The sequence below is a fragment of the Entelurus aequoreus genome, linkage group LG17, assembly GCF_033978785.1.
Source record: "Entelurus aequoreus isolate RoL-2023_Sb linkage group LG17, RoL_Eaeq_v1.1, whole genome shotgun sequence".
NCBI classification, from domain to species: domain Eukaryota; kingdom Metazoa; phylum Chordata; class Actinopteri; order Syngnathiformes; family Syngnathidae; genus Entelurus; species Entelurus aequoreus.
Window position 1 is genome coordinate 46,271,116 of NC_084747.1, and position 15,110 is coordinate 46,286,225.

A 15,110-nucleotide genomic window follows, 5' to 3' on the forward strand; every position below is an offset into this window, starting at 1 on the left:
TCTTCTCACTAAGCAGATTTTATGTTAGTGTTTTACTTGTTTTAAGGGTTTTGGTCCTAAGTGATCTCAGTAAGATATTACAGCTTGTTGCTGAGATTTGATGACCTATATTGAGTAAAACATGCTTGAAACTAGAATATCAACTGTTGCAAAACTGTGTCATCAACACTCACAAGTATAAAACTGCTTTTTTAAAACTTCAAGCATGAAAAAAAAAAATCATGATGCCGAGCGCATATCATTATGTCAAGATAATGGCACTAGCATTTACTTAACTTAAGAATATTTTTCAACATATTGACCAAAAAGGTCTCTTTTTTTTGTACCAAGAAAAGTGCACTTGTTATTAGTGAGAATATACTTTTTTTTTTTTTTAAGGTATTTTTGAGTTCATTGAGGTTAGCTAATTTTACTTGTTTTGGAAAGTCTTGACAAGCCAAATTTTCTTGTTCTATTGGCTTATAATTTTGCTTAGTTCAAATAAAATACCCCTAATTTTTGTTTTTTTTCTTCTTGTTTTTGAACAATGACTTTTTGCAGTGTAGGTTTTTTAATATACAGAAAAATATTAATAGGTTATGCAATTAAATCACTCAAAATTCCATCATTATTCATTGATCAGTAAAACACTAAACTAATTATACAGTTATTTATTCTGATATCAAGAACTGACTACTGTGTGTTTATTTAAATATTTATCTTCAATGGTGAGTAAGCTACTCGTAGCTCCATTACTTTAATTAAAAAAAAAAAAAAAAAAAATTTTTACACTTTCCTTCCTTCCTGGCAGGGAGTCAAGAATTTAAACCTCGTGTGAATCTGCCAAGATGGAATTTCCCATCTGACAAGTTGCAAGTCAATACAAAGATAATGCAACAAACATGTACGATGTTTACTACATTGTCATATTAGTAATTGAAAAATAAGGCTCAGTTAGGATTTCCAGTACCTCAGATTGGCGTAGGTTTAGGTTTTGGATTAGAAACACGAAAAGTGTCCGAACTCAGAATGCACTAAAACAACGGAAAGTGTCCGAACTCAGAATGCACTAAAACACGGAAAGTGTCCGAACTCAGAATGCACTAAAACACGGAAAGTGTCCGAACTCAGAATGCACTAAAACACGGAAAGTGTCCCAACTCAGAATGCACTAAAACACGGAAAGTGTCCGAACTCAGAATGCACTAAAACACGGAAAGTGTCCCAACTCAGAATGCACTAAAACACGGAAAGTGTCCCAACTCAGAATGCACTAAAACACGGAAAGTGTCCCAACTCAGAATGCACTAAAACACGGAAAGTGTCCAAAGTCAGAATGCACTAAAACACGGAAAGTGTCCCAACTCAGAATGCACTAAAACACGGAAAGTGTCCGAACTCAGAATGCACTAAAACACGGAAAGTGTCCGAACTCAGAATGCACTAAAACACGGAAAGTGTCCAAAGTCAGAATGCACTAAAACACGGAAAGTGTCCGAACTCAGAATGCACTAAAACACGGAAAGTGTCCGAACTCAGAATGCACTAAAACACGGAAAGTGTCCGAACTCAGAATGCATTAAAACACGGAAAGTGTCCGAACTCAGAATGCACTAAAACACGGAAAGTGTCCGAACTCAGAATGCACTAAAACACGGAAAGTGTCCCAACTCAGAATGCACTAAAACACGGAAAGTGTCCGAACTCAGAATGCACTAAAACACGGAAAGTGTCCGAACTCAGAATGCACTAAAACACGGAAAGTGTCCGAACTCAGAATGCACTAAAACACGGAAAGTGTCCGAACTCAGAATGCACTAAAACACGGAAAGTGTCCGAACTCAGAATGCACTAAAACAGTGTCCCAACTCAGAATGCACTAAAACACGGAAAGTGTCCCGACTCAGAATGCACTAAAACACGGAAAGTGTCCCAACTCAGAATGCACTAAAACACGGAAAGTGTCCGAACTCAGAATGCACTAAAACACGGAAAGTGTCCGAACTCAGAATGCACTAAAACACGGAAAGTGTCCAAAGTCAGAATGCACTAAAACACGGAAAGTGTCCGAACTCAGAATGCACTAAAACACGGAAAGTGTCCGAACTCAGAATGCACTGAAACACGGAAAGTGTCCGAACTCAGAATGCATTAAAACACGGAAAGTGTCCCAACTCAGAATGCACTAAAACACGGAAAGTGTCCCAACTCAGAATGCACTAAAACACGGAAAGTGTCCGAACTCAGAATGCACTAAAACACGGAAAGTGTCCCAACTCAGAATGCACTAAAACACGGAAAGTGTCCCAACTCAGAATGCACTAAAACAGTGTCCCAACTCAGAATGCACTAAAACAGTGTCCCAACTCAGAATGCACTAAAACACGGAAAGTGTCCCGACTCAGAATGCACTAAAACACGGAAAGTGTCCCAACTCAGAATGCACTAAAACACGGAAAGTGTCCCAACTCAGAATGCACTAAAACACGGAAAGTGTCCGAACTCAGAATGCACTAAAACACGGAAAGTGTCCCAACTCAGAATGCACTAAAACACGGAAAGTGTCCCAACTCAAAATGCACTAAAACACGGAAAGTGTCCGAACTCAGAATGCACTAAAACACTGAAAGTGTCCGAACTCAGAATGCACTAAAACACGGAAAGTGTCCGAACTCAGAATGCACTAAAACACGGAAAGTGTCCGAACTCAGAATGCACTAAAACACGGAAAGTGTCCGAACTCAGAATGCACTAAAACACGGAAAGTGTCCGAACTCAGAATGCACTAAAACACGGAAAGTGTCCGAACTCAGAATGCACTAAAACACGGAAAGTGTCCGAACTCAGAATGCACTAAAACACGGAAAGTGTCCGAACTCAGAATGCACTAAAACACGGAAAGTGTCCGAACTCAGAATGCACTAAAACACGGAAAGTGTCCCAACTCAGAATGCACTAAAACACGGAAAGTGTCCCAACTCAGAATGCACTAAAACACGGAAAGTGTCCAAAGTCAGAATGCACTAAAACATGGAAAGTGTCCCAAATCAGAATGCACTAAAACACGGAAAGTGTCCGAACTCAGAATGCACTAAAACACGGAAAGTGTCCGAACTCAGAATGCACTAAAACACGGAAAGTGTCCAAAGTCAGAATGCACTAAAACACGGAAAGTGTCCGAACTCAGAATGCACTAAAACACGGAAAGTGTCCGAACTCAGAATGCACTAAAACACGGAAAGTGTCCGAACTCAGAATGCATTAAAACACGGAAAGTGTCCGAACTCAGAATGCATTAAAACACGGAAAGTGTCCGAACTCAGAATGCACTAAAACACGGAAAGTGTCCCAACTCAGAATGCACTAAAACACGGAAAGTGTCCCAACTCAGAATGCACTAAAACACGGAAAGTGTCCCAACTCAGAATGCACTAAAACACGGAAAGTGTCCGAACTCAGAATGCACTAAAACACGGAAAGTGTCCCAACTCAGAATGCACTAAAACACGGAAAGTGTCCCAACTCAGAATGCACTAAAACACGGAAAGTGTCCCAACTCAGAATGCACTAAAACACGGAAAGTGTCCCAACTCAGAATGCACTAAAACACGGAAAGTGTCCCAACTCAAAATGCACTAAAACACGGAAAGTGTCCGAACTCAGAATGCACTAAAACACGGAAAGTGTCCGAACTCAGAATGCACTAAAACACGGAAAGTGTCCGAACTCAGAATGCACTAAAACACGGAAAGTGTCCCAACTCAAAATGCACTAAAACACGGAAAGTGTCCGAACTCAGAATGCACTAAAACACGGAAAGTGTCCCAACTCAGAATGCACTAAAACACGGAAAGTGTCCCAACTCAAAATGCACTAAAACACGGAAAGTGTCCGAACTCAGAATGCACTAAAACACGGAAAGTGTCCGAACTCAGAATGCACTAAAACACGGAAAGTGTCCGAACTCAGAATGCACTAAAACACGGAAAGTGTCCCAACTCAAAATGCACTAAAACACGGAAAGTGTCCGAACTCAGAATGCACTAAAACACGGAAAGTGTCCCAACTCAGAATGCACTAAAACACGGAAAGTGTCCCAACTCAAAATGCACTAAAACACGGAAAGTGTCCGAACTCAGAATGCACTAAAACACGGAAAGTGTCCGAACTCAGAATGCACTAAAACACGGAAAGTGTCCGAACTCAGAATGCACTAAAACACGGAAAGTGTCCGAACTCAGAATGCACTAAAACACGGAAAGTGTCCGAACTCAGAATGCACTAAAACACGGAAAGTGTCCAAACTCAGAATGCACTAAAACACGGAAAGTGTCCGAACTCAGAATGCACTAAAACACGGAAAGTGTCCGAACTCAGAATGCACTAAAACACGGAAAGTGTCCAAAGTCAGAATGCACTAAAACACGGAAAGTGTCCCAACTCAGAATGCACTAAAACAGGCCTGGGCAATTATTTTACTCGGGGGGCCAGATTTAGATAAAAAAAAGTGTGTCTGGGGGCCGGTATATCTATTTTTAGGAACACTAATACAAAAGTGAAGTGAAGTGAATTATATTTATATAGCGCTTTTCTCTAGTGACTCAAAGCGCTTTTACATAGTGAAACCCAATATCTAAGTTACATTTAAACCAGTGTGGGTGGCACTGGGAGCAGGTGGGTGAAGTGTCTTGCCCAAGGACACAACGGCAGTGACTAGGATGGCGGAACCGGGGATCGAACCAGGAACCCTCAAGTTGCTGGCACGGCCACTCTACCAACCGAGCTATACCGCCCCTCAAAATAATGATTGAAAGCTAAAAACGTTATGACAGACCGCCTTAAAAAACGGAATGGAATTTGACATTTTTTTTTACTGAATGAGACGCCCAGAAGGTACATGAAAATAAAGAATGTGGGATTTACAATATTAGCTATTATTGATAAAACACTGAATATTGACAAGATATTTTACAATCAACCGAAACACAACCAAAATGCAACAAACATAGTGAAAAAACCTGAGATATCTCATAGTAACTAATTAGATGAACATAGTAACTAATTAGATGACCATAGTAACTAATTAGATGAACATATTAAAGGCCTACTGAAAGCCACTACTACCGAACACGCGGTCTGATAGTTTATATATCAATGATGAAATCTTAACATTGCAACACATGCATATAAAGTGCAATTTTAAATTTCCCGCTAAATTTCGGTTGAAAACGTCTATGTATGATGACGTATGCGCGTGACGTCAATCGTTGAAACGGAAGTTTTCGGACCCCCTTGAATCCAATACAAAAAGCTCTGTTATCATCTCAAAATTCCACAGTATTCTGGACATCTGTGTTGGTGAATCTTTTGCAATTTGTTTAATGAACAATGAAGACTGCAAAGAAGAAAGCTGTAGGTGGGATCGGTGTATTAGCGGCTGGCTGCAGCAACACAAGCAGGAGGACTTTGAGATGGATAGCAAACGCGCTAGCCGCCGACCACCCCTTGACTTCCTCCGTCTCCGGGCCGCCGACCGCATCTAAGATCGGGTGAAGTCTTTCGTTGCTCCGTCGATCGCTGGAACGCAGGCGAGCACGGGTGTTGATGAGCAGATGAGGGCTGGTGTAGGTGGATAGCTAATGTTTTTAGCATAGCTCTGTGAGGTCCCGTTGCTAAGTTAGCTTCAATGGCGTCGTTAGCAACAGCATTGTTAAGCTTCGCCAGCCTGGAAAGCATTAACCGTGTAGTTACATGTCCATGGTTTAATAGTATTGTTGATTTTCTGTCCATCCTTCCAGTCAGGGGTTTATTTCTTTTGTTTCTACCTGCATTTAAGCACGATGCTATCACGTTAGCGCCGTAGCTAAAGTGCTTCGCCGATGTATTGTCGTGGAGATAAAAGTCACTGTGAATGTCCATTTCGCGTTCTCGACTCTCATTATCAAGAGGATATAGTATCCGAGGTGGTTTAAAATACAAATCCGTGATCCACAATAGAAAAAGGAGAAAGTGTGGAATCCAATGATAAATAAATAAATATAAATGATAAATGGGTTATACTTGTAGAGCGCTTTTCTACCTTCAAGGTACTCAAAGCGCTTTGACAGTATTTCTACATTCACACACTGATGGTGGGAGCTGCCATGCACGGCGCTAACCAGCACCCATCAGGGGCAAGGGTGAAGTGTCTTGCCCAAGGACACAACGGACGTGACTAAGATGGTAGAAAGTGGGGATACTGCCCCACCCGATCCCTAAGATCAGCCGATCAGCTGCTACTGACGGTCCCGGACACAAGGCTGAAGCTTAGAGGTGACAGAGCTTTCGCCGCTGCTGCTCCCAAGCTCTGGAACGACCTACCTCTGAGTGTAAGACAAGCCTCCTCTCTTCCTGTTTTTAAATTTCTCTTAAAAACATACTTTTATTCCATGGCTTTTAACACTGAGTGATACCCATCCTGCAATGGCGCCCCATAATACACCTGCTGTGAACCTGTTTTTATGTTTTTATATTTTATTTATTTATTTTTTATCGTGTTCTGTTTGTGTTGTGTTGTGTTTGCTTGGTTCTCGTATTATTTTTAACCTGCCCATTGTACAGCACTTTGGCTACCCCTGTGGTAAATGTTAAATGTGCTTTATAAATAAAGTTGATTTGATTTGATTCAACCCCAGTAACCAGCAATCCTCCAATTGCTGGCACAGCCACTCTACCAACTTCGCCACGCCGTCAATGAATCCTTGTACCTAAGTTACGTTTAGAGCGAAAAAAGATACATCCTGCACTGCACTCTAGTCCGTCACTCTCACGTTCCTCATCCATGAATCTTTCATCCTGGCTCAAATTAATGGGGTAATCGTCGCTTTCTCGGTCCGAATCGCTCTCGCTGCTGGTGTAAACAATGGGGAAATGTGAGGAGCCTTTCAACCTGTGAAGTCACGCCACTTCCGGTACAGGCAAGGCTTTTTTTTATCAGCGACCAAAAGTTGCGAACTTTATCGTCGATGTTCTCTACTAAATCCTTTCAGCAAAAATATGGCAATATCTCGAAATGATCAACTATGACACATAGAATGGATCTGCTATCCCCGTTTAAATAAATAAAAATTCATTTCAGTAGGCCTTTAACTAGTATATGATGCAGATTCCAAGCATTGGAAGACTTAGTATAGTTGAAGACTTACGGTCATTAGAAAACATCACTGCACATCGTAATGGCAGCTACACCTTACATCTTAAACATCTAAAACAATTATTTGGGAATGTCCGCCGGGCCAGATTGAAAAGCTCAATGTGGCCCCCGGGCGTTAATTTGCCCAGGTCTGCACTAAAAAGTCAAACTTTAGGTTTGTTTTTGTTGCTTTTATTGCCATCCAGAACAATTTAAGGCATCTTGTTGCATGAAGACATTTTGGGAACTTCGGAAGAAAAGGATTCAGTGTACGAAAACGTTGACTTTTAAAGAAATGAAAATCACTATCAACACGTGTGCAGAATATTGTCCTGCAGTAGAAAAGACAAATGGTGTCACAGTAGACAAGACTATAAAAAAAGATAGGAGGCTACTAAAAGAAATGATGCAAAAGTACAAGTGTCATTGTAAACCATCATTGTCACCGTGACTTTGTTTGCATACAAAGTCCGAGCGAAAAGCCTTGCCTGATGTTGATGTGACTTAAATGCACTTTCAACATAAAACAAGAAGGTGTATTGTTGAAGAAGTCACCATGTTTGCTTGTTCAAATACTCGCACTCACCAGTGCTGTCCTGAGACCACCAACAAAAAGAGAGGTTGATTGACATCAGAAACTTGCACAGGAACAAAATGAAAAACAGCTGTAACGAGCCTCGACATAGGACTCCCATGCAGGTAGAAAAAAATGACTTTCACACATAGATAGTGTACTGTACATAACCTGTCTGGGTGTGGAACCACAACATCGACATTCAGTTTTGGCATCTCGGAGAAGAAAAACCCCCATACAGACATTTAAATAAATACAATATTATTTTGATATCATTTTTCAGTTTCAGTCTTCTTATTTCACATGTCCGACATTTTCTATTTTTTTCCTTCACATTCAGTTTTCTACTTTAAACTTAATAGCAGTGGCTTTACAAAAGGCAGTAGAGCGCCCTCCGCTGTCAGTAGCTTTTGGAAGCCACTACAGCAACAGGATAGAAACTCCATCCATTTGCTACCGCTTGTCCCTATTGGGGTCGCTGGAGCCTATCTCAGCTGCCGTCGGGCGGAAGGCGGGGTACACCCTGGACAAGTCGCCACCTCATCACGGGGCCGACACAGATAGACAGACAACATTCACACTCACATACTACATCAGTGGTTCTTAACCTTGTTGGAGGTAGCGAACCCCACCAGTTTCATATGCGCATTCACCGAACCCTACTTTAGTGAAAAATAAAATGTTTTTTTCCAAATTCAAGACAAAGTTATATGTTTTTGGTAACACTTTAGTATGGGGAACATATTCTAAGTAACTAAGACTTAATTTAGAGTTATTTGGTCACTAGGGGAACATATTCTAAGTAATAAAGACTTAATTTATTTGGTTAGGGTTAGGGTCAGGGTTATAATAAGGCCATGCCGAATAAGGCATTAATAAGTACTTAATAATGACTACCGTATTTTTCGGACTATATGTCGCAGTTTTTTTCATAGTTTGGCCGGGGGTGCGACTTATACTCGGGAGCGACTTATGTGTGAAATTATTAACACATTACCGTAAAATATCAAATAATATTTAGCTCATTCACGTAAGAGACTAGACGTATAAGATTTCATGGGAGTTAGCGATTAGGAGTGACAGATTGTTTGGTAAACGTATAGCATGTTCTGTATGTTATAGTTATTTGAATGACTCTTACCATAATATGTTACGTTAACATACCAGGCACGTTCTCAGTTGGTTATTTCCGCTCCCAGTCTGTGGAACGCTCTCCCTGACCACCTGAGGGCACCACAGACTGTGAATGCTTTTAAAAAAGGCTTAAAAGCCCTTCTTTTTTTAAAAAAAAGCCTTTTTTTTTTTTTTTAGATTTATGCATACTAGTTATAGCTATTTGGCTATTCAAGTTTTTTTTATTTATTTATTATCTTTTTATTTATTTGTTTTTAAAAAATTTTAGGGGACGGCGTGGCGAAGTTGGTAGAGTGGCCGGGCCAGCAATCGGAGGGTTGCCGGTTACTGGGGTTCAATCCCCACCTTCTACCATCCTAGTCACGTCCGTTGTGTCCTTGGGCAAGACACTTCACCCTTGCTCCTGATGGCTGCTGGTTAGCGCCTTGCATGGCAGCTCCCGCCATCAGTGTGTGAATGTGTGTGTGAATGGGTGAATGTGGAAATACTGTCAAAGCGCTTTGAGTACCTTCAAGGTAGAAAAGCGCTATACAAGTATAACCCATTTATCATTTATTTATCATTTATAATACACTGTAGCACTTCGAGATTGTTTACTCAATATAAAGTGCTTTTTACAAATAAAATCTATTATTATTATTATTATTATTATTTATGAGTCATATAACGTACAGTTATTCAGCCTGTTGTTCACTATTCTTTATTTTAAATTGCCTTTCAAATGTCTATTCTTGGTGTTGGGTTTTATCAAATAAATTTCGCCAAAAAATGCGACTTATACTCCAGTGCGACTTATATATGTTTTTTCCCTTCTTTATTATGCATTTTCGGCCGGTGCGACTTATACGCCAAAAAATACGGTAGTTAAGAGCCAATATGTTACTAATTTGCATGTTAATAAGCAACTAATTAATGGTGAATATGTTCCCCATACTAAAGTGTTACCATGTTTTTTTACTGGTGCACAAAATGAACCGTGCATGAATATCACCTTGTTCAAACAACAAAACCAACACAGTGCATAAACTCACAACAAATTACACACCTGCAAACCAGTCAGCTGTTGCCGTATCCGTAATACGCCGATAGGGAGAAGTTTGTATTTACACGATGAGTCGGGTGTGTTTTGACCTCCGCCGAACCCTGAGGCCGACTCACCGAACCCCTAGGGTTCGATCGAACCCAGGTTAAGAACCACCGCGCTAGGGCCAATTTTTAGTGTTGCCAATCAACCTATCCCCAGGTGCATGTCTTTGGAGGTGGGAGGAAGCCGGAGTACCCGGACGGAACCCACGCGGTCACGGGGAGAACATGCACACAGAAAGATCGAACCCCAGGACATTCGTATTGTGAGGTACACGCACTAACCACTGTACCACCATGCTGCCAAGGATAGAAACTAGTCTGTTTAAAGCCCCCTCACGTGCCAAAATGGGAAAAAAAGGAACAAATCAGAAGACTGACATTGAAAAACACAATCTAAAAACTATTCGCGTACAACGTTTTTTTGTTTTATGTGTACACAATGCCAAAACGTCATGGTAATGTTCTGCCTCCGTGTATAGAATTTGTATTGCTGTAATTTCACTGCTCCCTATGAGGGGCTGTAGTTCAAGTCGCTCACCAGAAAAAACGCTGAGCAAGCCCAATGTGAAGGACAGAAGAAAAAACATTCAAAACAACAATTTACTTGTACAAAACTCCAGAACGTCTGCATTTCTTTTTGTTTTTTGAACAATTTGCTGCTTGTTGTTCGCATTCTGCGGTCGTCACTGAAATATTGTTCACTGTCCGCAGCACACGAGGCAAAACGTGGTGCGCTCACGCTAATACACGGCTCAATACCAACAAATAATCAACTTGTGATAAAAAAAATAAGGCCTCCTGTGAGCATGAGGAAGACGTGGCAAGTCGTCCATGATGATGATGATGATGAAGAGCTTCATCACCTGGCCTGAGAGGGAGGCCTGACGTTTGCGCACGTTATGGCCTCGATGGCTTCTTCGGGCAAGAGGGAGGGGTCGCTCAGGATGGACGTGCTGGTGCTCAGGTGGCAGAGGGTGCTGCGGACCACTGGAATGAGACGCGCCCACGTTTAGCCAACATGCTAGCTGATACCGTCCTACATTTGCATAAAGCTAACTAGGGGTACACAAAAATTTCGGTTCGGTACGTACCTCGGTTTAGAGGTCACGGTTCGGTTCATTTTCGGTACAGTAAGAAAACAACAAAATATGCATTTTTGGGTTATTTATTTACCAAGTTTGCAAAATCTTCCACCAAAAATATTTTTCTTAGTGGAATATTTGATGTGAAGTAATGGGAACCTCGGATAGGTCAATAATTCATAATAACATTGATTTTGATTCAATATTATGTTTTGAGCAATGACAGTTTGAAAGAAAAAAAACCCCAGCTTTGTTTTATTAGTCAACATTGCAACTTTTTCTAAATTAAATTTAACCTTTAAGCTTTTTTATTTAACTTTTGTTATGTTTTTGTTTATTTTAATAGTATTTTTAGAATGTGCCGTGGGCCTTTAAAACATTAGCTGTGGGCCGCAAATGGCCTCCGGGGCACACTTTAGACACCCCTGCTATAGATAATAAAAAATTAAATGTGATAAATCTATGGATAAAAAGCAGAGCCTGGCGACACATGCACGTTTATCATAACTCTCTCGCTCTCTCTGTCTCTGCCCCTCCCTCACCAATGCTGCTGCGCGCACAATTTGTTTTGTTTTCAACCCCTTCTTAACCCTGAACGTACATTGAAAATACACGCAACCAAAACTCAAACTGCCGGACATTTGAGGCATTTAAGAAACTCCGCCCTGACAGCTCCGCAAAAGAGGACATGTCCGGTGAAAAGAGGACGTATGGTCAGTCTATCGTAGCCCGTTAGCTGCTAGCATGCCGTGTGTTGTGCCTCGGTGTGCATTGTTTACACAACGTGCGTTACGCTACTTAATATGTCCGTGTGGATACTCGTTCGGTACACCTCCGTACCGAAACGGTTCAATACAAATACACGTACCGTTACACCCCTAGCGCTATACTGTACAGTATATCAAACAAATATATCAATGGGGTCATGGATCAACTTTCTATTTAATAACCAAGTCACAACAAAAACTAGTTAAACAGTATGTATTAAACTAGTTAAAAACTCATCAGTGTTTCCCATAAACTGCCAAGATACCTGTGGCGGTGGGGGCGTGGCTATGGGCGTGGTCACCATGACATCATCGAGTAATTTGCATAATTTACTACAATGTTATGATATTCTCTAAAAAGACTCAAAAAATGTATACTTACTAATTAATAATAACAGTTTTGTTTTAAACGTCCATCCATCCATCCATTTTACAATTACAACACCTTATGTACATATTTATATACAGATATGAACAATAAGTTATTCACTGAAATATATTTATTAATTGTGGTTCTTACAAAAAATATATCTTATAAAAATATAAAAGCTAAAACGTCTCTTAAAGCTCTGCCCCTTTAATTAGTGCATACTAAATAATTTAACTTTAGCCTACTACTACAACCATATTATTTACCAGCAACATAAAGTGAAACAGAGGCAGAGGTGTCCTGCCACAGTCAGTAACAAATAAACAGAAAACAGTAGTGGTGGTAGATAGACACAAAGCTTCATCAAACATCTGATCCACTGAACAAAGAGCTCCAAAAATCTTGATCCTACACTTCTCTTTTGTAAAGTAAATCTGAACAGCCGATATGGGCATCTACATCAACTATATGATTTGCCTGAGAAGATGGACAGGACAATAAAAAAAAAAAAATGTAAAAAATTTTTAAAAAATAAAAAAAAATAAAAATTAATTTTTTTTGTTTTTTTTGTGGCGGCCTTAATTCTTTCGTGGCGGGCCGCCACAAATAGATGAATGTGTGGGAAACACTGCTCATACATTCTCTGCCTCGGCTCCCTTGGACTGGAGTGTGTGCTGCTTTTCTCGACGTTTCGTAAAATATTGAACTCTCCCTCCATTTTTGATTACCTCTCGAGAAACTCTGAGGAAACGTTTATCCTTTTCGCACTTTGAACGTTCTGTACAGCCGAAAACAAGGCAAGCATAGGGCATTTTTCATCGAGAAAGGCTAAATGGTGCCTGGTACCCATTGAATACAAAGCTAGCTTGAGCACCACGTGTATTAAATGGGCGGGACGTGATCCGGACGTGACGTCAGTAACATCCCAGTAATTGCATGCTTAGCTTTTCCTAGACCTACAACAATTGTATGTAGGGATGATGTTCGAAACCGGTTCTCCCGGTTGTTCGATAAGAAAAAAAACGTTCGATAAGAAAAGAAACCGATTCCATGGACTCAAATCCCTTTTTTTTTTTTTTGCTTTTGTGCTGTCCAGCTTCTCAGGCAAATCATATAGTTGATGTAGATGCCCATATCGGCTGTTCAGATTTACTTTACAAAAGAGAAGTGTAGGATACATCTCTTGTTGCCTTATTTGTAATTCACTTTATTAAATGTATTTATATTATCATTTGATGCAGCCGGGCCGGAGCAGGAGGGGATAGAAAGAGAAAAAAAGGAAGACAGAGGAGGGAATTGTGGGGACAAGAGGGTGATTAGACAGAGAGACAAAAACAACAACAGCAAACACAGAAGTGCACTTTTTGGAGAGCTGTATTATTTTCAGTTTCGTGCCCAAAGGACTGATTTTATTTAACACTATATTATTATTTATACACCTATAGTGATCACAGAGACAGGTTGTTTTTGTGTTACTGTATATATTTGTTTTTCTGAAAAATCCCACTTAATATACTTTGGGTAACAACAGTCAATATTTATTTTATTTTTTTAGGGGGGTAACAACAGTCAATATTTATTTTTTGTATTTTTTATTTTTTCTCATAACATAAAAGTGAGCTTTTGTTAAACCAAATATTGTGGTTTTTTTTCCATATACAACAACCTATCTGGATTCGATAAGAGAATCAATAAGGAATCGGTTCGATAAGAGGATTCGATAATGGGCTCGACTCGATAATTATCCCTACTTGTATGTAATGTAGTCTATTTGCCACCATGTAGGCATGTAGGATTATACAATTACAGGGAATGCTTTTTTCTTTAGCCACATTCAGTATTAGCATTGGCGCATGTGTGTGTGTGAGAAAGAGACAGTGAACTCACTTGGTCTGAGCGCCATGAGGGAGCAGTGGCGCTCGAGCCACTCCAGCGTGGTCCTGCGAAGCTCAGCTAGGCTGGTGGTGGACACCATCTTGTTGAAGGACTCGAAGAGCGGCTTGACGATGGCGCTGAACTGAGGGAGCGTGACGTCAAGGCTTAACATGACGACACTGAATTTTTTAAGAGAGGTTACGTGTTTTTGGTTTTTAAAATCCTTATCTCGACAAAAACCCGGGGGAATTGAAGCTGGCGTCACTATAGTCAGCGATTTTAAACCTGAAACAAGTCAATGGCGTTTTAAAATCCTGTTTTTATCATCTTCGTCTTTTAGCAAAGGTAAAACCGTTTTTATCTTTGAACCTTTTTGAACCAGTCGTGCATGCTTTTATTTCAAGTTGCCTGGACTACTGCAATGCACTTTATGCTGGCATTAGCCAAAAAGCTCTCTCCCGGTTGCAGTTAGTCCAGAACGCGGCAGCACGACTTTTAACAGGGGCCAGGAAACGCGAGAATATAACCCCAATTCTTGAGAGTTTGCACTGGCTCCCTGTTCATTTTAGAATTGATTTTAAAACCTTGCTGTTTGCTTTTAAAGCTTTACATGGACTGGCACCTCAGTATATCTCGGACCTCATTCAAATTTACACTCCTGCTGGCTCTCTGAGGTCCGAGAGCCAGCTCCAACTCGTGGTGCCCAAGACCAGACTTAAATCCAGGGGAGACAGGGCCTTCTCTGTGGTCGGCCCTAAGCTCTGGAACACTCTGCCCCTCCATGTTCAAACTGCTCCCACAGTGGAGTGTTTTAAGTCTCGTCTTAAGACCCACTTTTATTATTTGGCTTTTAACACTACGTGAGTTGTGTGATCCTCCGTCCTCTGTGTTTTTTTATCAATTTTGATTTCTATTTACTGTTTAATTGGTTTTACCCTTTAAAATCGTTTTTAATCATATTTATTTTTATATTGATTTATTTTTTGTTTTTATTCAGTCATTGGTGGAGCTAAGGATAATATTTGAATATTGTTTTTAATATTGTTGTGCAGCACTTTGGAAAAAATGTTGT

General features: G+C 40.4%; 1 protein-coding gene across 7 annotated transcripts in view; it reads right to left on the minus strand.

The window, feature by feature from the left end:
• Positions 1-7,125: 7,125 nt before the first annotated feature.
• mlxip (MLX interacting protein) overlaps positions 7,126-15,110 on the minus strand; it is a 58,052-nt gene continuing 50,067 nt past the window's right edge. For 4 of the 7 annotated variants that reach the window (XM_062025806.1, XM_062025805.1, XM_062025801.1 and 1 more), the window contains exons 16-17: positions 14,051-14,180; positions 7,127-10,931 (exon numbers count right to left, since the gene is read on the minus strand). In XM_062025806.1, coding sequence (XP_061881790.1) covers positions 10,804-10,931; positions 14,051-14,180 — 258 coding nt within the window. In that variant the 3' untranslated portion in view covers positions 7,127-10,803. Of the gene's footprint in view, positions 10,932-14,050; positions 14,181-15,110 lie in introns of all 7 variants that reach the window. The other 3 variants (XM_062025804.1, XM_062025803.1, XM_062025802.1) reach the window with 2 other exon arrangements.